Here is a 22581-nt window from a genome sequence, read left to right on the forward strand (position 1 = left end):
CTACATTAAGAGCATCTTACAAGTCTCAAAGTATATTTCTTCTTATATCACCCAATAATTTAGTGAGGGTCCCTCCTGAGCCTCTAGCTCTGCCGACTCTGCGGCTGTGTGCTATGTTCCCTCTTATCTGACTGTTCCCTAGGCAAGCATCTCTTTGCTTGGCGTCCCAAGGTCATTTTCACATAGCATTTCAGATATGGAAATTAATGTGTGGTGAATTACAGTAGTATGGAATTTTATAACTTAAAATTATAGTTTTGCAAACTTTAATGATATCAAATGAGTAACAGCATGTTAGTGAGATCTTAATTTTTTATTCAAGCCTTTCTTTTATTCAGAGCTAAAGCAGCATATTTAATGATTTAATTCAAAATCATTTAGTAATCTCTGTCTTGAATTAGGTTTTAGTAATTTTAGAACTTTAGAATTAAGGTTAGTCAGTATTTTAGAGCCTCAAGTCTCACAGCACTGGATGCCTACTGGTGATGCGAAGGAGCAAGGGGCTATAAAGATAGAGGGAAAGGTGATATCAATCAATATTTTGGACTAGGAAATTTCTGGAAATGATTTATAAAGAGGAGTATATTTTTGGCACAAAGCTAGAATCCAAGCACAAAACCACAAAAGTTTTCTATAGGTGTTTACATTCCCCTAAGGTAGTAGGACAAAATTACAGGCAAGTTTGAAGGAACGAAATTAATCTCCAAAACTGAACACTAAGAAAATAATTATGGAAGCCATCGAAATAGAGAAACACCCCACAACATGAATAAACGTGACGATACCTCCCGCCTACCAGACATCTGGAAACTAGCCCTAGAGAACAAACGAGTCCCAGCCACGAAAACCGACACCGGACCCACAAAAACACAGGACGCCACCACCAATCATCCTCACCAGACTCAAACCCAAACCCACCCCATAGACGAAATGCAACCACCATCCAGAAGCCAAACCACGGCGGCATCTCCAGCTGCTGCACCCCCTCCCTACCCCCACACAAAGCAAACTGACACAGGCCATGAACACAAAGCCAGACCGCTTTGTGTTTTTAGCTGGTTATTTTAAAGGGTTGGGGAGGGGGGGTAAGGGTAGGGTTGGGAGGGAATTGGGGTGTATATCAACCGGCTGTCAGTCTGGGTCTGTGATGGTCTCCGGTGGGATGGGGTCGGGGTTTGGGGCTTCCGGTTCCTTTAGTACTGGGGTGAGTTGCAAATCCCCACGATTGGGAATGGCAGCAGGTGTCTGCTCGGAGGACCATAACATCTGGGATCGCGCCCCCGCTGTCTTCGAGCGGTGGCGTGCTCCGACCCTCCGGTTGGCACCCTTTTGTCCGGGGGTGAGGGGGATCAGGCCCCTGAGCTCAGGCTAGTGTATTTTAATGCCAGATCCGTTGTAAACAAGGCTCCCCTCATCCAGGATTTGATCGAGGAGGAACATGCGGATCTGGCATGCATTACAGAAACCTGGTTGGGCTCGGAGGGAGGGGTCCTTCTGACTGAGTTATGCCCTCCAGGTTTCTGTGTGCTACACCGGCCACGGGCTCAGGGTAGGGGTGGTGGGGTGGTGGTGGTTATACGGGAGACCCTATGTCCACGGGAGACTACCGTTGTGCAGATAGGCGGGAGTGAGTCCCTGCTCCTGAGGTGCGGCCCTTGGGTTCAGTTGGGCCTGCTACTAACATACCTAGCGCCTAGCTGTATGGCAACAGCCCTGCTCGGGCTGCTTGACACCCTCTCAGGGTTGATGGTGGAGTTTTCCAGGCTCATAGTTCTGGGTGACTTCAACCTGCCTTCTCTGGGAGGGTCGTCACAGTTAGCTCGGGAGTTCATGGTTTCCATGACGGCCATGGACCTGACCCAAGTAATTCAGGGCCCGACTCATGGGGGGGTCACACTCGACCTGATTTTCCTATCTGGACAGTGGTTGGATGATCTGGGAGGGGGTTTGCCAACTATTGTCCCCCTGTCATGGTCCAATCACTATCTCCTGCAGCTGGTCTTCCGCTATGCCACCCCCTGCCACTGGGCTGCGGAGCCGACTAGGTGGTTCCGCCCCAGGCGCCTAATGGACCTGGAACGGTTCCAGATGGCGCTTGGGTCTTTACCTATCTCCCTCACTCACAGCCCGGCCGATGCCTTGGTGGCCCCTGACCCGGCACAGATCCCGTTGGGCCCCATGGTTTTCTGTGGAGCTCTGGGAGATGAAGCATCGAAGACAGGGTCTAGAGAGCGGTTGGAGGTCCACCCGGTCTGAATCGGACCGATTGCGACTAAGAACCTTTAAAAGGTCTTATGTCGCGGCGATGAGGACGGCGAAGTCTAATTACTTCGCTGCCCTCATCGCGTCTGCAGATAATTGCCCGGCCGCCCTGTTTAGGGTGACTTGCTCTCTCCTTAATCAGAAGATGAGGGAGGAGCCCTTACAGGGGCGGGCCGAGGAGTTTAGTCATCATCTGGCGGACAAAATCGCTCAGATCCGGGCCGGTTTGGACTCGGACTGGGCAGAGTCTGATGTGGAGGAATCGAGCGGTCTTGAGCATGTTATCTGGACTGAGTTTGATCCTGTGACCCCCGATGACGTAGACAGGATCATGAGGAGACTGAGCTCCACCACTTGTTTATTGGACCCGTGCCCCTTCTGGCTAGTTTATGCGGCCCGGGAGGAGACACAAGGCTAGTTCCAGGCAGTAATAACTGTTTCTTTGAGGGAAGGTGTATTCCCCGCCGCTTTGAAGGAGGCGGTGGTGAGGCCCCTTCTCAAGAAGCCTGTCCTGGACCCGGCGATTTTGAACAACTATCGTCCGGTCTCCAACCTTCGCTTTTTGGCGAAGGTTGTTGAGAGTGTGGTGGCGCATCAGCTTCCTCTGTTCCTGGAGGAAACTGATTATCTGGATCCGTACCAATCGGGTTTCAGGTCCGGGCACAGCACGGAGACGGCATTGGTCGTGCTGGTGAATGATCTCTGGTGGGCTCGGGACAGGGGGTGTTCCTCTGTCTTAGTCCTATTAGACCTCTCAGCGGCTTTTGATACCATCAACCATGGTATCCTACTGCGGCGTCTCAGGGGGCTGGGAGTGGGAGGCACTGTTTTACGGTGGTTCTCCTATCTCCTGGGCCGTTCGCAGTCGGTGTTGATGGGAGGGCAGAGGTCCGCCCCACGGTCTCTCGTTTGTGTAGTCTCTCAGGGGTCGATCCTCTCTCCCCTCTTGTTCAACATCTATATGAAGCCGCTGGGTGAGCTCATTCGTGGTTTCGGGATGGGGTATCATCAGTATGCTGATGATACCCAACTTTTTCTTTCCACCCCGAACCAACCCAGTGATGCCCTCGCCGTGATGTCCCGTTGCCTGGAGGCAGTCCGGGTTTGGATGGGGAGAAACAGGCTTTGTCTCAATCCTGCCAAGACTGAGTGGCTGTGCATACCGGCATCTCGGGTTAACCAGTTTGTTCCATCGTTAATGATGGGGGGTGAGGTGTTACCCCCCTGTTGATAGGGTTTGCAACTTGGGCGTCCTCCTGGATTCACGGCTCAGTTTTGAAGATCATATAGGAGCCATGGCCAGGGGGGCTTTTGCCCTATCTGGACCGAGATGCCCTACGCACAGTCACCCATGCGCTCGTGACCTCCTGGCTAGACTACTGCAACATTCTCTACATGGGGCTGCCCTTGAGGACCACTCAGAGGCTTCAGCTGGTGCAGAATGCAGCTGCGCGAGTTGTGATGGGAGTCCCCCGATACTCCCGTGTAACACCTCTTCTCCGTGAGCTCGGGTGAGATTCAAGGTGCTGGTGATGACCTATAAAGCCCTAAATGGCTTGGGTCTGGATTATCTGAGGGAACACCTGCTGCCAACATTAACTCCCCATCGTCCTGTGCGCTTCCACAGGGAGGGCCTTCTTAGGGTACCGCCGGTGAAGGATTGCCGGCGGGTGACTCCCAGAGAGAGGGCCTTCTCTGTGGGTGCGCCTGCCCTTTGGAACCAACTTCCTATGGAACTTAGGACTGCCCCCGGCCTCTGTTCACTTCGCTGGGACCTAAAAACTTGACTCTTTGAGCTGTCTGGCCTAGACTGAGGGGTTTTTAATTGGGTTTTAAAGTTTTAACTTTTGGGCTTAAATTTAATTAATTGTTTTAAATTTATTTTAACTTTTGTACTGTATGGTTTTAATTGCCCTGTAAACCGCCCTGAGTCCTATGGGAATAGGGCGGTATATAAGTCAAATAAATAAATAAAATAAATAAATAAACCAGAGCCCGGGATGTTACACCACAACATTCTACTCAGGACATTACATCACAGAACTCAGGAGGTTACAATACTAAAGTTCGGGATGTGACAACACAGCCAACCACCCAGGATGTTGCAGCACAGAACTCAGTTTATCACTACACTAGAATTCAGGATGTCATCACACAGCCCATTACCCAAGTCGTTACAACACAAAAGACTAATAGGCACACAGCCAACACAGCCACACAGGATGTTACAAAACAGCCGACTAAGCTGCAAACAATAACTCCATCATCCAATCAAGATGTAACAACACAGCCAACCAACCCGCTTACAGCAACAAAGCTAGCACCACACCTCCCCCACCAATATTTATAGAGAGATGGCAGCTCCGATCACGCTTTGATCGCACAAGCATGAAGCCGAAGACACCAGCCTGAAGATGACGAGTGGGACCTCATCGAAACGTCGCCAAGACACAGTCAATCTTACATGAGAAAAGACCCGAATACGCCAAGACCTATGTGTGTGTGTGTGTGTGTGTGTAGTGTATATGTATATGTGTGTGTGTGTGTGTGTGTGTGTGTGTATATATATATATATATATATATATATATATATATATATGTATGTATATGTATGTATATGTCTGTGTGTATATATATAGATATGTGTATGTATATATATGTGTGTATATGTATATATATATATATGTATATGTGTGTGTATATATGTATGTATGTATGTATATGTGTATATGTGTGTGTGTATGTATGCATGTATATATAAAGAAAGAAAGAAAGATAAAGGTTCCCTGCACATGCATGCTAGTCGTTTCCGACTCTAGGGGGCCGGTGCTCATCTCTGTTTCAAAGCCAAAGAGCCAGCGTTTTGTCCGAGGACGTCTCCGTGGTCATGTGGCCGGCATGACTAGATGGCAAAGGCGCACGAAACACTGTTACCTCCCCACCGTAGTGGTCCCTATTTTTCTACTTGCATTTTTTACGTGCTTTCGAACTGCTAGGTTGGCAGAAGCTGGGACGAGAACAGGCGCTCACTCTGTTACGCGGTACTCAGGATTCGACCCTCCAAACTGCCGATCTTCTGATCGACAAGCTCAGCGTCCTAACTCACTGAGCCACCGCGTCCCTATATGTGTGTGTGTGTGTATGTGTGTGTGTGTGTGTGTGTGTGTATACACATTGAAAGAAATGAATAAATGGAAAATGGAAAACCTGATTTGTTACAGAACAACCACCATTCCTTAGCATTTTTTCCCCAAAATAGTAATTCTCAGCTCCATATGAATCAGAAAGGTGGTTTCTCCAGCTCAATGCTTTGTTTGAACAGGTGACCCTTTACTGAGGTAAAGGCAAGGATAAGCTGTAGTGCTAAAAAGCTATGATTCTAAAGGGGAGAGAGAGTTTTCCTTCTTATTAATGCCTTATGTGGCAGCCATCTGGTAGAACTCAGAATGTACTTCCAAAAGTGCACTTGCTCTCACTGATGATCTTTTTGTTAATTAACAAGGCTCTGGTTTTATTTTCTGTCTCTTGAAACTTGATTATTGTGGTGTATTGAGCTGTACAGGATATGTATAAAAGCAAAAAATGGTGTGTTTGAAGATACTATCATACAGGAAAGCACAAATCTGTCAGATTTCAAGTCCACATGTAACTCTCGTAGCTTGAGAAAAGCTACAGAGAACAATTTGTTGTTTGTACTGTATGTTGTTGTTTTCCAGCACTGCCTTAATTTTGTTTAGATGAAGCAGATCTGTGGCCTCTTATTTTCTCAGTACCTCTCCATTTATTCAGCAGTTCAAGCAGCATATGCAGCACCTCTTCCTTTCCCCTCCTTTCATAACATTTGTTGTTAAAAATAGAGTAAATTATTAGTTATACACACTATACATCTTTCTTTTTTTACATATAGAACAATAAACTTGAAGAGAGACAGCATCACATCACTTTCTAAGTGAAGTGATTTTATTCAAGTTCAGTTTAATAACTACAAAGAAATATTTTGGTTCTTTTTAGTATTTTGTACGAATAATGTAAGCTAATTAGATAACAAATTATCTCTTTTTTTCTAGCCTTGAACAAAGATGATAATGGGTTTGATGAGGTAAGTTGCATTTTTTATTTCAAGTTTTATTTAAACATATATTGGGCAAAATATTACAAATTAGAAAGATGAATTAAAAAGAATAATAGTGACTAAAAAGAATTATTTATACAACACAACTACATAAACCATGAAAAAACTACAGAAAACTAATGTAATTCGATATAATTACATTTCTAACTGTAAGAATACTCAATTTTAAACATCCATATTGAACACTTCTATTTTAAAAAGGTGTATGTGTAGATGGAGTAATATGTTATTATGCTGATTTAATCTGTAAAAGAAATAAAGAAATATAATTTTTTTTGCTGTATTAGTTTTTTTAGCTAGTTCTTTTTCATACTTTTAAATATCACTGATAAGAAGAAAGATTTACTTTAATTTTTCCAGTTTTTGCTACAGCAAATTCATAGGAAGGAAACTGAATAATTTTCATATTGCACTATTTTATATTTTCTGAAGAACATAGCTGCATTAGAATTATTTATTAAACACTTTTAGTAGTTTTACCAATGTCTTCAAAAACTCCTAGCCAAAATGAGTAACAAAGGGGTTAATGACACTTTTTGGTAGGAATATGAAATAAAGGCTCAATAGAGGCTGTAATACACTTTTAAGGAGATGTAGCATGATTTGCTATTTTTATAGTTGATGATTTCTAAAATAAATTTAAATAATATTTTGTATTGACTCATCAAATTTCAAATCCCAGGTAATTTCCTGTTTGTTCAAACATTTTGAAGAAAGTCTGTTCTATTTAATGTAAGAATTTCTAAAGTATTGATGAAATTATTCCGGTTTAAGGTGTTTTAGAAATCCACTATACTTCCTAAATTGTTTATATCTTTGTTTTATAAGATCTTATGAGTTGAAAAATAAATTATTGAATATAGTTGTTTAAAACCACACTAGAATTTGTGACCAATTTTTCTGCAGAAGATACTCAACAGAAATCCTCTTTTAAAAAGGGATTTATGAAGAATTAGGACCACCAGTTAGGTTGCAGTATAGAAGATTTGTTCAAGCGTATACATAAGAATCTGATCAATTAAAGTTTAACACTAAACTGGCGCCAGATAAAGGTCAACTGAATTCAGGAGGGGTTGGACCTGAGCGCTTGTGGGTACACAATGGCTCTAAATTGGTAGTGCACTTAACTCCCTAACTCTGCTGTTTTTCTACAGGAATCATATTTTTCCATGATTAAAATAAATTTTGGAAAGGTGCTTCAAAAATTTAAAGTAACTTTAACGTATGAATTTATGCTAGAGAATATTAATTTATTTCAGAAAATTGAAGAATTGTCCTAAAACATTGCACTCCCTGAGTTAATTAATGTGAATTGCTTCAACTTAAAAGTAGGCAACTACTTAATTTACAAGTTCCATTCTCTAATGTTCCGAAGGAGTGTAACAGTTCCATTCTGGAATGTTCTGAAGGAATGTTCCATTCCTTATTGGCTCCTTTCTGACCCAGCTATTCCAGAAATAATTTATAAGTTTTCTGGAAGTTAGTTTTCTGAACCAGAAATTATTCTTGTTCTAGATGAAAGAGGAACTGAATTGACTTTTGTTTTCACATGTTATTGATTTTTTTCAGTTTTACATGTTCTTACTGAAAATTATGTCATCATAAACAAATCTCAACGATAGTTTATTTAATTTGTCTGATTCTGAATTTTTAAAAATAATCCCATAGCTATAGAGGAAAATTTTTTTGTTATGTGTTGAAATAAGTAATAGATAAAAGGATTAGAAGAATTTGAAACAAATAAAAATTTATAAAGAATCTGTATTTTAATTATAGTTATTGTGTGAAGCAATGGTGAAGGAGATAAAACATACTATGTTTTTCAGCTAATGCTGTGATAATATTTCGTGAGAATCTATTGTATAATGCCATAAAATTATGAACAATAAAGGTTTATGCCTAATTCTGAGTCATTTACCTCTTTGCTTTAATTTGTCACTGGATTCCAAATGAAGGCCTATCCCTATTGTTTAGATAGGCTGTTGCCTTAGGCAGCAACTTCGATTCCATCTGCTTTAAGACTATGTTTTGATCTTCTGTTCTCTGAAAACTGAGAAGCAAGTGAGTACAGTTAATGTGAATTGCAACTTTCCATTAAAGAAAATGGAATATGCCACTCTGGAAATCAGGTTGTCTGGAATGATGAATTCATTGAATCTCTCTTTATACTGAATTTGTGAAAGTACAGAAATTACGTCAAAGTATAAGTCCTATAATTGTTTCATTAAAAGCCTAAGTCATAAATTCTGCAACCAGACCTTTATCAGGCTGTTCTTTTAATTGTATTATAAATCTGGCATGCTTCTAATGCTTTGTTTCTTCTCTGTGGAAGTGACTAGAATGTTTATAAAATTTACAGGATGTTAAGAGTTCCTTAGAATTTTTTGATATAGGAAGAAAATATTAAACTGTACTTAAAGCGCTTGTCCCAAATTAAATCTCAAGTGAGACAAAACTTTTTTTTGCTCTTTGAATTGATTAGTGGATGCTACCTTAGCTTTGTGGCCTGCAAAGCGTATACTATTATCAATTGTATAAACATAGGGGTTTTTTGCAGTGTAAGAATATGGCAACATTCTAATTTATCTACTAAATATATAGCTCAATATAGCTAGAAAAGAAAATATTTAGGTGATATTTAGATCAATTTGCCTATGTTCTGTGCATCTGAAAATATATATGTACTCTAATCATAAGGCAAAATACATATACAAGTAGTCCTCAATTATGACTTCAATGGAGCACAAAATTTTTATTGCTAAGTTTTTACGTGAGTTGCCCCATTTTATGATATTTTTGCCATAGTTGTTAAGTGAATCACTGCAGTTGTTAAGTGAATCATGTGGCTAATAAATGAATTTGGGTTTGCCCATTGGCTTTGCTTGTTGGAAGCCAGATAGGAAGATTACATATGGTGATTGAATGACCCTGGACAGAACAACTATCATAAATACATATCAGATGTGTAGTGCCTGAATTTTGATTACATGACCATGGGATGCAGCAACTGTTGTAAGTGTGAAAACCAATCATAAGTTACTTTTTTCAATGTCTGGTAACTTTGAACAGTCACTAAATGAATGGTTCTAAGTCGAGAACTACATGTATAGCCATTTTATTAGTACATTCTTTTGGCTGGGCAATATTTTATACCCCCTAGAAAAACGTAAAAAAAAATAACTGGTATGAAAGGAAAACACTGATTCATACATAGTTTTTCTCATCTAAACTTCTCAGCTTCCTCTTTTTGAGGATTTTATCAGCTCCATTCAAATATAATTTTATTGGTCTCCCTCCTTACTCTTCACTCTTCCTTCATATATATTTCTTTTGCAATTCTATCTTCCTCCTATTTCTCTGTTTTTTATATGTTATTTACTTTGGGGTAAAATTCATATAAATATATATAAATTAAAAAAAATATTCTACTGAAGAGCCTGAAATTGTCTATCTTGCCCATTTTGGAAAGTGTGGGGAAAATGGTGGCAAAAACAACAGTAGTTTGTGCAAAGGTATTAGGAAGTTCATTGTTTATGTATCTTTCAATTATTAATGTTATTTAATCAGTGTTATCCCACCCCTTTTAAAAATAAAAGGGATTTAGGGCATTTGCTGCATTTAATATGTGCTCCCATATCCCCCATGAAAGTAGTGAATACCTGGTCATTATGCAGATGACTTCTAACTTTATGTCAATTTTATATTTCTGCTAAAACTTTCAAATGTAGTTCTGAACCCTGACAGATTATTTTGCTGACATGCAAAAGATGGATTGGATAAAGTGTAGAATTAAATTATTTTTCCATGTTCTCAAAATCCTTCTTGTTAACTTAATGAGATTTTTAGGTATTGTCACTGAACATTGCAAAATAAGGGAGGGCATAATATATTTCTGGGGATTTTTAATTCTTCTATTTTTGTCTCATAGTTGACAAAGCAAGCGGAACATTTTTTTTGTTCAGGCAAAGGCACAGAGATTCATGAATTGTCCTGGAATGTTAGGAATCATTCGGTGGGTGAATATAAATTATTTTTCCTTCCGGAGCTTTATTTACAGCTTAAGTTTATTTTGTTTTTTTTTTTAAATTGATGCTAGGGGAACTTATTGCCAAAGGTTGGCTGGGTACTGCAACAGAAAATAGATGGTTTCTGATCCTTTCAGTAAAAAACAAGATAGGCATCAATCAACTTCTTTTGCCATTTCTGTGCTTTATATAACAAGCTATTGATTTTTACACATGAGCAGTGCTTCATTGGTAAAAAAAAGGAAAAGAAAAAAAGAGGTCAATATTCTGTCTTTCTGTACCAGGATGATGGCTTGAGATTGAACCAGGAAACTGAAAAAAGTCTGGGTAAGAGTGGGATTGCCAACACATAAAGGGATCCACAAAGAACAAATGAGAGACATTTTCAAAGTGGAAAAAGTAATAGAAAATTCAAAATGAGTGGATATACTGTAGCATAAAATCCCAGAGGAAATTTAAGCAGTAAATATAAAGAATTATTTGAGCGTAACCTTATGCTCTCCATTTGGACTTCATCCTGCTCAGTGTGGCAGTGTGAGCAGATTGTGATAGTATACTAGGTATTGTATTCTTAGTCTAAATTATATGGAAATGATTTGTCTAATTGATAGACTCTTCTGTGTGTATTTGTCTATGATAAAAAAAGGAATGGTTTATTAGGATAGTCTTGCTGTTTGAAGAAAGCAATCATTGTAAGAGCCTTGGTGGAGCAGTGGGCTAATGCCTCCCTTAAGTAACACCAGCTGCCCGCAATTAGTGCAGGTTCGCATCCCACCAGGCTCAAGGTTGACTCAGCCTTCCATCCTTCCGAGGTAGGTAAAATGAGGACCCAGATTGTTGGGGGCAATAAGCTGACTTTGTAATAATGCCGCTTGGGGGGGGGGCGAAAGCCCTAATAAGCAGGCATATACATAGAATGAAGGCTATTGCTAAGCACATTGGTTTGTGCTTAAATTGTAAGCCACCCTGAGTCTTCGGAGAAGGGCGGGATATAAATGGGATTAAAATAAAAAATAAAAAATAAATAAAAAGTGTGAGTTACAGTTCCTTCATATTTTTAAAGAGGCATGTAAGTGAATATTTGTGAATATAGTCCACTATCTATAAACATTAATGTATTGATGGGATGCAATCCTGGAAAGATGCACTAACCTTATATTTTTGTTTTTTCTTGTCTTGTATCAACTCTCATCAGAGCTGAGTTAGCTTTTCAGCTAGGATTCCCCTAGTTCCAATAATACTGGAGACCGGTATTAATCTTTGCCATCTAAATATTTACGACATCATTTAGGACATCATTCCCATTGACCAGATTGGTTGGGCAAATGGAAATTAATGTCCAAAACATCTGGAAGATATCAATTTGTTTATCAGTTCTGTAGCTTTGGTGTAGATTTTCACTGGTGGCGGCAGAAAAAGGGGGAAGTGGAAAGTCTTGGTTGTATAAATATGACCTTTGTGCCACTGGTGGAAATGAGGTTAAGTTCCAGTACAAAGCATTTTCAGGATGTATGGTTTCAAATAGCACTTTAATTTTCTTTTAGACCACAGAATCTTGGCCTAAGATTTCATTGCTCTACAAAGAGAAGGCAAATAAGTTTGTTTCTCCAGTTCCAATTCCAATTTCATAATTTGGAATCCATTTAAAAGCACTTCATTGTCCCATTTTCTGTTGCAAATGTGCTATAATTAATGGCCACCATTGCATTTTTCTGTAACAACTTAGAGTGGACAGTAAACCATTTTTCTACTATAATTGCATTTTAATATAATTTTTGAATTATTTAAGTAGTATAATATATATTATTATATGCTATTCTCATTTTCCAAAAAGGTAGCAGCAGATACCTTAATGGTTATGTGTGTTAAGATGAAAGGATATTTTCAATATGTAATGTGATATTTCAGTACACAGTTGATTTTCACAATAGCTGATTTCTTTTAATGTTGTTTTTTTATTATACATTTATATTGTAATACGATGCCTAAGGTGAGCTGTTCCCAATATTTTAGTCAGAGGAGAAACAGAAAAGAGAGTAATTCCCTGAAGCTTTGATTTGAATGGTAGCAATTGAGTATAACCTACACCTATTCACTATTTTGCCTCTGCTGTTGTTTATAACTTGGAGCCACAAAAAAGGACTGGAAAAGTACCTTTAGTCTCTTAACTATTAGTAGATGCCCTGCTGCAGCTAGGCTAATCCCTCTTTTCACCCTCCTCCTGGCTCTGCCAAGCCTTCTCCTACATCAATAGTTAATGATAGGGGAGCCATCTCTTGAGTTCACTCATGTCCTAGGGTCCCCAGGCCTGCTGACATAACCAGATCCTGAAGGACCTTCAGAAGTTAGGGAGTGATGAGGTCAACCTTATCTCCAAGAGGAGCAGATTCCACAATATGTGCATCAGAGCAAAAAAGGTCCATTGCCCAGGGCCTGCAAATATAGTTCTCTAGATAATGGCAGCCATAAAATATACATTTTGGGATATCTGGTGGAGCATTGTGATGAAATTTGGGAGAGGCAATCCCTCAAATAACGATGTTCAATGTCATGTAGAGCTTTAAAGGTTAACATCAGTACCTGAATTGTACCCAGAAACAAACTGGAAATCAGTGCAGCTCATGCAGCAGATATGTAACATGTACTCTGCCAGAAACACACATGCTTGCACTGCTGTATTTTTGCACCAGCTAAATGGCAGCCTTATGTAGACCACATTGTAATAGTCCATCCGGGAGGTAATCAGGGCATGAATGACTGAGGAGGGCCCTTTGATTCAGGTACCTTCAATTTAGATGAAGTAGAAAAACAGACTGACAAGATGACTATGGCAAGCCATTTACTTATTGTTAATAGAAATTAAGTTTGAGGGGCATTTTATTGATATTACCTGTCTCTTGACAAAAAGAACCAACAAAATACAATTTAATAAGGAAATTGAAAAAAGTTTGATTTATACTGGTTTTCAGTATAGCCCTTAAGGCAATTAACTTCTATAGCCCATGTTAGAATTTCCCATAGACTTTCTGTTCTTTATTGTAAAAATCATACGCTAAACTAGATGTTTCTGGTTCTTCAACAAGCTCTTTCTGAAATACCAAGTTTGCTAAATTGGATGGCCTTTTTTCCTGAGAAAAGATGTATCAGAATAATAACTAGTTTAAGCAAGCCATAACAATTTTTATTCCTCAAAGTTTTAAGAACTGCACAAAAATGCAATCAAGATCTAAAAGCCAAGATACTGTGGGAAAATGCAAGACAGATGTTGAATGCCTCTTAAGGTAGGAATAAGAAGATAGTGGAAAGTCATAAGGAATGAGTACTTGTGTGAATACATGCTTTATGAACTGTGTTGAATGGACAACATACTGAAATTGGGACAGTTTTTCTTATGCAGTCTTGAATTACTACTGCCCCAGGCATATATGAGGAGGAGCTAAAAGGGCTGATTATGATTTTCTCTAGCCATTCTCCAGATGTTAAGTTGGCTTAAAAAGATCAGATAAATCATTTTATATTTTTAAAACATCTCACCCCCTCCTCAGAGGTTGACTCTGGGCCTGTTCATTGGCCCATAAATACTTTGGAAATTAGACATAGAGACATAGAATAGTAAGGTTGGAAGGGACCTTGGGGTTCTTCTAATCCAACCCCTTGTCAATTGCAGGAGATCCTATACCATTTGGGACCAATGGCTGTCCAGTCTCTTGAAAACTTCCAGTGATGGAGCATCCACAACTTCTGGAGATAAACTGTTCCACTGATTAGAGGTTCTCACTGTCAAGAAATTTCTCCTTAGTTCTAAGTTGGATCTCTCTTTAAAGATCTTCCACCTATTGCTTCTTGAACTGCTATCAGGTGGTTTGGTGAACAGGTCAATCTTTTCTTCTCTGTGACAGCCCTTCAAATAGTGGAAGATTGCTATCATGTCACCCCTAGTCCTTCTCTTCTATAAGACTTCCATGAGAAGACCAGTGCTCAGAGAAGGGGAGGGGAAGTTCGCTCTGTTGTCCTACTCTAGGAAAGACTCCATGACTTTCTATAGTATATGAGAGATGAGAAGTTAAGTGATAAAAAGAGTGTTGCTTTTGGAGGGAGAGGGTCAATGCTTCTTTTTTTGAGTAAAGTTATTAGGGATTATATTATACAAGATAAAGCAACTTCAAAATAAAAAGATACATTAAAAAGGGGGAAGCAGAAAAAGAAAAAGAAAGAAAAGGGAAAAAATTCCTTTATGCCCCAGCAAGTATAATCAGCCTTAAAAAAACCTACCTTATTTCTTAAAAAACAAACCAAACAATTTCTTCATTCTATATCTAACTAAATTTCTGTAAACCCATCTCTAAAGCCTCATCTCTATTAAATGGCAAAAGTTCAGTAAGGGCTATCAGAAATATCAATATAAATCTTATCATTGTATCTATTACAATCTGAATGCAGCCTTTTCTTTTAAGCAAATCCCTTCCCACCATTTCCTCTCTGGGAATAATCAAAATTTAGTCCCACTCAAAAAATAATTAAACATTACCAGAAGAAACCATCACCAATCACCAATCCTAACCAAGAAGCCATTAAATAACAGCCCATTATTTTAACTTTGATCAAGTAAGATTAATTTTGTATTCTTTTTTTCTTTTGCAAACAGTCTTTAAAATCCTCAAAGTTCTAGCATTTGCCTTCTCATACTCTTCTCTCAAAGTTCTTTTCTTCAGCTTTGTACTTCTACTGTAGCAACATTAGCAAACCCCTCTTGTAAATTCAGTGTAAGGGAATAATCCAAATCATTCATAAGGTTTACTATTTGTATTTCTTTTTCAATTTTTGAAACAACTTTTGTTTGTAAATTTATTATTTTCTTGTAAATTGTATTTTTTAATCACACATACAAATCAATATCACTTTATTCAATCAGGCATGATGCTCTGCAGTTAAACCAGCCAATGCTAATAAAGAATAGTTCAAAAATCTGTAGCTATGGTTCAGACCAGGGGTCTTCAAACTTGTCCCTTTTATGACTTGTGGACTTCAACTCCCAGAATTCGTTAGCCAGGTAGGCTGGCTGAGGAATTGTGGGAGTTGAAGTCCACAAGTCATAAAAGGGACAAGTTTGAAGACCCCTGGTTCAGACTTTTCTTTTAAAGTAGCCATCTTGTTCCCTCTAATGTCTAATCTTCAAACTCTTTTTATCTGTATAGATTGTAAATAGAGGTTTTCTCCTATGGAAGAGGATTCTTCCAGTCAATAATCAAATATTAAATTAAAAGACCATGTGAGCCCCTACTTTCCAAAGCCGACAATAATCCTTTTACTGATATTCCAAACATTAGAAATATAAATTAAATTTATGGTTAAACTTTTTTTTAAGGATTGAAGGATATCCACCCAGTGATTTCCATAAAATGTGCCCTCTGAGAGTTCTTGATTTTTAAGGAAAGCCATAGAATTTTAAAAAAGAAAATTTGAAAAAATTAAAATGTGAGCTAGATGAATTTAAGGTCCATATAAATGACATTAACAACTACAAGCTGACCATAAAAACTTGATTGTAAAGCAGTTATTTGAAGCACATATGGTGATCTAATGATCTCTCCTTAACCTTGGAGAACTTTCAGTTGTTCAATTCCTGCAGTCAATGCCTTTCCAACCACAATGTATTCCCCTTCTTTAGAGGAACTTTGCCATTAGGATTACTGGAATCAGGAATAAACAGTTTTTTTATTAGTGTACTTACACAAGCTTAGTTCTGTTAGATTAGATCCCCTAAAAAGAGCAATGAATCTCATTTCTCTCATCTAAGTAATGTATATCCTTGCACCTTTGGGAGTTTTGTGGATAGAGTAGCAAAGATGTAAAGTTTTGGAGGAAGAACTTATGGAGAAACACTGGCATTGCCACAAGAATGCTGGAAAAGGTTTCAGTACTCGTAACTATTCTTCCAAAATACACAAAATTTGGACAGAGCATAGTGAGCAGTTTTTAGAAAACTGCTGTTAGCTTGAATTATTCAGCCTATTAAACTTTCCTGCATCTGCCTCCCCCACAAAAATCATTTGAAAGACTGACTGACAGTGTTCTCAAGTCTCTTCTATTAGAATAGGTCTATTAAGACAATATATCCAAGGTTTTTTCAGGACCAGCTTCATAAAGGCAGCTAGAGCTACCGCTTCCCTTAATATAACATTATTTGGAGCAATTCTCCTTTGGTAGATATCATTAAAGTGGCTGTGGAACCACTTTGGTAGATTGTTAAGCTAGGACAATGGGAAATACACATGGGCATGTGCACGTGCGCACGCGCACACACACGCACAAAGAGCCTTTCTTATAGTATTGCATAAATAGGAAAGCTAAGGTATATCTCACACAGAATTATTTTCCACTAACTTGCACAAGTAACAGTAACCAAAGTTCGGATGGCCGCTGGTCTCCAAAGCAATAGCAACCAGCCTCCTCTTCTGTCGTGGCTCGCAGCCTCAGGTCTCATCGATGTCAAAACCCCTCCCCCCTTTCCTTTATTGTTAAAAACTGAATTTAGCAACCCCAGCAACTTTCTCTCTCCTCACTCTCTCTCTTGCCTCTGCTCAGGATATCCCCTCCTATGAAAGAAGCAATAAAATTCCACCTTCTCACTCTCTCCTTCCCTCTTCTTCTGAGAAAGGGATCAGCTAAAACCTCAAATCCCTCTTCGGCTTCACGTGGTCTCTCCCCAAGAACAGCAACCAGCTTTCCTCCTTTTTCTTTCCTTCTGCCCGATCCACACCTGCTGCGTCCAAAACCAGCAGCAGCTGTTCAAGCTTCCCTGTCCTTGGTCAGGTTCCTGCAAAGCCTTTCAGCCAGCCCCGCTACACTAGGATAGACTTCCCATCTTGCAATCATAAAGTTGTAATTGACAAATTCCTTTTCATTTCAAAAATTCAGAGTTTCAGTGGAAGTTTTAAAAATCTATATATGCCAGCGTACAACATCAAGGGGCTGGAATAACTCCCAATGAGAAAAGGGGGGGGGAACTTTGTTTCTGGAAAGGGAGGACATAGGGTATTTTTAAAAGTAGGCAGAGTCTTTAGAAACTAGGGGTAATTTTCCTGTCTTGTATATAAAATTGGAATATGAAATTTTGGAAGCTAATAAAGTGGAATGGTAAAAGGTTCATATAAAGGAAAGTAGCATCACAACAACAAACTGGTAATTTCACAATGAAACCTAGCAAAGGTATAACTGCACAATTATCTGGACTGAGAAGAATAGATATGTTTGACCATAGCACATATAAAGTATACAATTTAATTCTGTAATTGCCATTCTGAGCACACAGTATCAGTATGTGTGGGTCCAATTTGGAAACATATTGCAACAAAAATAACTTATCACAGCTCCTCATATCAACCTACAGTGTTATCTCTGAAAAGACTGGCTAAACTAGGGGAGGGTTGACATGAGTCTTCTACCCTTGATGAGGTAGGAGATCTGTCTATCCCAGCATGTGAAGCCTGGCCCTGGCAGACTGAGCTGAGACCAATCACCAGTCCAGTGATCAACAAGGCAGGACATGTAAGCATTGTGGGGGGTATTGAGAGCATGACAGGATCCTTAAGCATCCTCATTATCCACTCCAATTGTAACAGTTGTTTGTTTCACTATAAGTCTACTCTTCTGAGAGAGTGGGACTGTCCCTGAGCAATGGTTCCTCCACTTAAAACTCCACCACATGGAAGTTTTTTTTGTTCTGCAGTTCACCTCTGCAATAAATAGAGATAACCACTGACAATTATAGTCACAAACCTGCATATACGGATGGCTTTTGGACAAGTAGACATTTTTCTTAGTACCTGGGACAGAAAAGATGTCCAGCAGCATCCAAGTGGACTGGACAGCCCTTTTTAGAATAGCACTCACTTGAAGGAAAGGCTTAGAAAAGATATAAACATTGCTTGATCCACATTTGGCTTGCTAAATATGGGTGGCAAATCATCTGCTTAGTGGTTGAGCATCAAGAAAAACAAAAGAAAACTCATTGAAACCTGGAGTGTTGGACAGTTCTGGACAGAGACAAGGTAGAATAGAGTAGAGTTGGAAGGGACCTTGAATGTCTTCTAGTCCAGGTGCCTGCTTAAGCAGAGAATCTATACCATCTCAGAATCTATGACTCTGTTTATACAACCCAGGATTTTATTAGCTGTTTTGGTTGTTTCTGCACATTGCTGGCTCATAGTCAAGTGATCATCCACTAGGACTCCAAGTTCCCTCTCATAGTTACTGTTTTTAAGACAGGTCTCCCCCAATCTGTCCTTGTACCTTTGATTTTTTTTGCCTAAATGTAAAACATTGCTTTTCTCCACATTGAAGTTCATTTTTGTTGTATAGGGCCCATTGTTCAAGTTGTCTAGATCATTTTTGGATTCTGAGTTTGTCTTCTGAGTGTTGGCTACTCCTGTCAGTTTGGTGTAATCTGCAAATTTGATGAGTTCCCCTTCAATTCCCTCATCTAAGTCATTTATGAAGATATTGAAGAGTACTGGGCCTAAGATGGAACCTTGTACCATGCAGCTTACTTCTCTCCATGTGGATATAGTGCCATTGAGGACTACATGTTGAGTATGGTTTGTCAGCCAGCTATAGATCCATATGGTGGTGATGTTGTCTATTCCACCTTTTTCTAGTTTACCAAGGTGTAGGTTGTGGTCTACTTTATCAAATGCCTTACTGAAATCTTAAGTATACTATGTCCACAGCATTTCACTGGTTTACTAATTTAGTCACTTTATCAAAGAATGAAATAAGATCGGTTGGGCAGGATCCGTGCTGGCTATTGGTTATGACTTTGTTTGCTTCTAGTCGTCTACAGATCTGTTTTTTGATTATCTTTTCTAGGATCTTCCCAGGTATTGATGTTAAACTGATTGGTCTGTAGGTGTCAAGGCCTGAAAGATTAACAGTACTCATAGCAGCCATACTTCACTGTTACAGCATTGACATTGCTGCATTCAGTGAGACCAGACTTGCAGATTAGTGTTCATTATAGGGAGGAGCATGTGAATATAAATTATTTTAAAAAGGGGGAAACCACAGACTGCCAACAGGATTCACAGACTCCTCTGCTGAAAAACATCTCTAGAGAAATGAAGAATATTTTCCCCACTGGAATAAATGAATGTATGATAAAGTTCTACTTTTCTTTCAACAAGTCCTGGTACATCACTATTGTCTGTTTCTGTGTGCCAAATCTCATGGGTCCAGCTGAAGACAAGGAAGGTTTCTATGAGGACCAGCACCAAATTATTCAAACCGCCTGCCAGTGACAAACTTGTCGTTCTGGGTGACTTCAGTGTTAGGGTAGGGACTGACTGGCAACTATGAGGGAGTCTTCAGGAGGCACAGGGTAGGAAAATTAAACAGTAATGTCTGGCTGCTTCTGAGCAAGGGAGCTCATCAATTTGTGCATCACAATGATTTGCAAACAAGTACAAAGAAAATGGGATGCATCATTCAAACACTTTTTTGTTTTATATATATGTTAAAAAGATGTTTGCTGCTTTGAGCTCCAAAAATGTGTGTGGTGTGCATGCATTTGTATTTGTGTATATTAGGGTGGAGGAAGAATTTTTTTTCTTATTCATTTTTTGCAGAGTTATTCAGTGATCCCTATTGCAGGGCTAGGCAGTCTTGGCTCTTTTTTTATGACTCGTGGACTTCAACTCCCAGAAATCCTGAGCCAGCCATGCTGAGGGGAAAGGGAGAGGTTTCCAAGCTGAGCCATGCTGGCTCAGGAATTCTGGGAGTTGAAGTCCTTGAGTCATAAAAGAGCCTGCACTAGAGGAGGACATTAAAATTATTTACAGGGTTACTTCTTTAGGAACTAAACTTTTAGAATCTAAAGCAGCTAATTCAAAAAAGCCAACAGGAAAGAACCTCAGATTTTTCATCTGCTTCTGTCTTGGAAGGTAAAATTAGATAACAAAATAATCTATTTCTTATGTTAACATCTCTGCAATGAAAACAAAGGTAACAGGAAAGAAATGAGAAACATTTTTCTCAATGTAATATGTCTAATTTAGCTGATTCTAGTATCTTTTGTACACTCTTGAAAATTATTTTGAATCTAAACAATTCTTAAGAATGAAATATTCTTAATTTGGACTTTACTTTTACTGTTTGGACTGTTGTGTGTTTTGAAGAATCTAAGTTATGTTGCACTTCAATCTTTAAATAATTAACCCAGTATATACATAACAATATATGATGTTTTCCCTGGTGAGCTTAACATAATAACAACATTTAATAACAACATTTATTAAAAAGGCTAAAATAATTTCTGGTGGTATTATCTGTATATTAAAATTTTGGACAAGCAGTGATCATGTATCCTAGCAAAAGATGTTACATATGTGCATAAGTGTAGTCAGTAGCATATGCCTTTTTAAAAATATCAAACATGCAAAGAAACAAAAATAAGTCCAAAATATCTGTATTACATCCAGAAATGCCAACTTTGCAACCAATATTTCTCATCCATAACTATGGCATCCTAAGGATACCTGCATACATGCAAATGCTTCTCTGAGACTCTAGAAAGAGTACAAAGGAGCAACAAAGATGATTAGGGTCTGTAGGCTAAAATATATAAAGAATGGTTGGTTTAGTTTAATGAAGAGAAGGTCTAGACGTGATATGATAGCAGTGTACCAATATTTCAGGTATTGCCACAAAAAAAGAGGGAATCAAGCTGTTCTCCAAAGCACCTGAAAACAGTACAAGAAGTAATGGATAGAAACTATTAGTACTGCTGCTGCTGCTGCTACTGTTGTTATTATTATTATTATTGATGTTCAGATTTTTTTCTCTTTTTTCTACATTTTTTGTTAATTATTGGATGTACACATAGTCCTTGAGTTACGAATGTAATGGAGCCTGCCAATTCCGTTCGTAACTTGAGAATTGGTGGGAGTGAATCTCATACTTTGAACAAGATCACTCCTTGAGATATTAAGAAGAGTTAGAGATGATCCATTACAATATAAAGATAAAGAAATAGTAGTGCTGAAACATATTCCCAAGAGAATAAGGGATACTCAAAGACAGTATCATTTCTTGACTACAAAGCTGATTGCAAAAGGAGTAATTTAGATGGCTGATGCCAGAAGGGATTTTAATCAATTGGAATAATACAAGATATCAATTGGATTCAATGTGGAAGGCAGAGGATTTTGATGAAACATATAGAGCATTTCTGGGAGAAAGAACACAATATCAACAAGAGGATAGAAAAAGCCAGAGACGGACTGAATAAACAATAGAGGAAACAATTACACAGGTGGAAGAAGAAAAAGAGAAGATGAATCAAGAAAATGAAGGAACAGTAAGAGAGCAGAGGATTACGAGATCAACAGGACAAGAGATCATGGCTCCCAGAAGCTTCCATTCTCCAGGGGGAAAAAGTGTTTGCTTTGTTTGCATGCCTATGGTGCAAAGCGTGGAACTGGAGTTGGCTGGGTGCAGGAACCAATGTCTTCAGTGGCCCTGGTGCACTGCTCACTCACATGAGGCAGGACTAAGCCTTCCACTGAGCTGTGGGGAGGGGAGAATCATAGCCGCTCAGATGGCTACTTCTGCCAATGGCCTGGGTGCTCCGGTTTCATCTGGGTTGAAAGATAGAGCAGGCGTGGCAGGGGGATTGCTCTCAAACAATAAGACCCGGGTGCGCTGTTAGTTTGAGTGGGCTGGCCTTATTGAGAGCAATCCTGCTGCTGTGCCTCTACTTTCTTGTATTTGGATGGAGCTGAGAAACTGAAGCTGATGGTAGTAGCAGTGGCAGCCACCTGAGTGGCCATGATCCCCCCTTCCCAGCCAGTCACCTGGCCATCCCACCTAACTTGCTCCTTGTCTGGCCAGCGGGCTGGCACAAATCCTCACCGTTCTTTCCTCGCCCTCCCCTCTCAAGTGGCAGCAGTGGCTTGGGTTTCTCCGCTATGTGTGTGCCGCTTGCTCGTGTGCGCCAGCCTTATTGAGAGTAATCCTGCTGCTGCAGTTCTGCTTTCTTCCACTCAGGTGGAGCTGAGAAACCCAAGACGCTGCCGCTCAAACACTTTTTATCTGAACGGAGACCTGACACAGATGGGAAGGTCTGTCTGCCTGCCAGCCAATGGGGCACTTCAAAAACAGATGTAT

At 39.4% G+C, this 22581-nt stretch overlaps 1 protein-coding gene across 2 annotated transcripts in view; it reads left to right on the forward strand.

Annotated features, from left to right (window-relative positions):
- Positions 1–22581, forward strand: part of CDK14 (cyclin dependent kinase 14) — a 210777-nt gene that overhangs the window by 4606 nt on the left and 183590 nt on the right. For both annotated transcript variants that reach the window (XM_083376252.1, XM_083376251.1), the window contains exon 2: positions 6330–6361. Coding sequence is in view for 1 of the 2 variants with exons in the window: in XM_083376251.1 (XP_083232377.1) it covers positions 6330–6361 (32 nt within the window). In the remaining variant the exon portion in view is untranslated. The remainder of the gene's footprint in view (positions 1–6329; positions 6362–22581) is intronic.

Source organism: Vipera ursinii (genome assembly GCF_947247035.1).
Source record: "Vipera ursinii genome assembly, chromosome: Z".
Classification (NCBI taxonomy): domain Eukaryota; kingdom Metazoa; phylum Chordata; class Lepidosauria; order Squamata; family Viperidae; genus Vipera; species Vipera ursinii.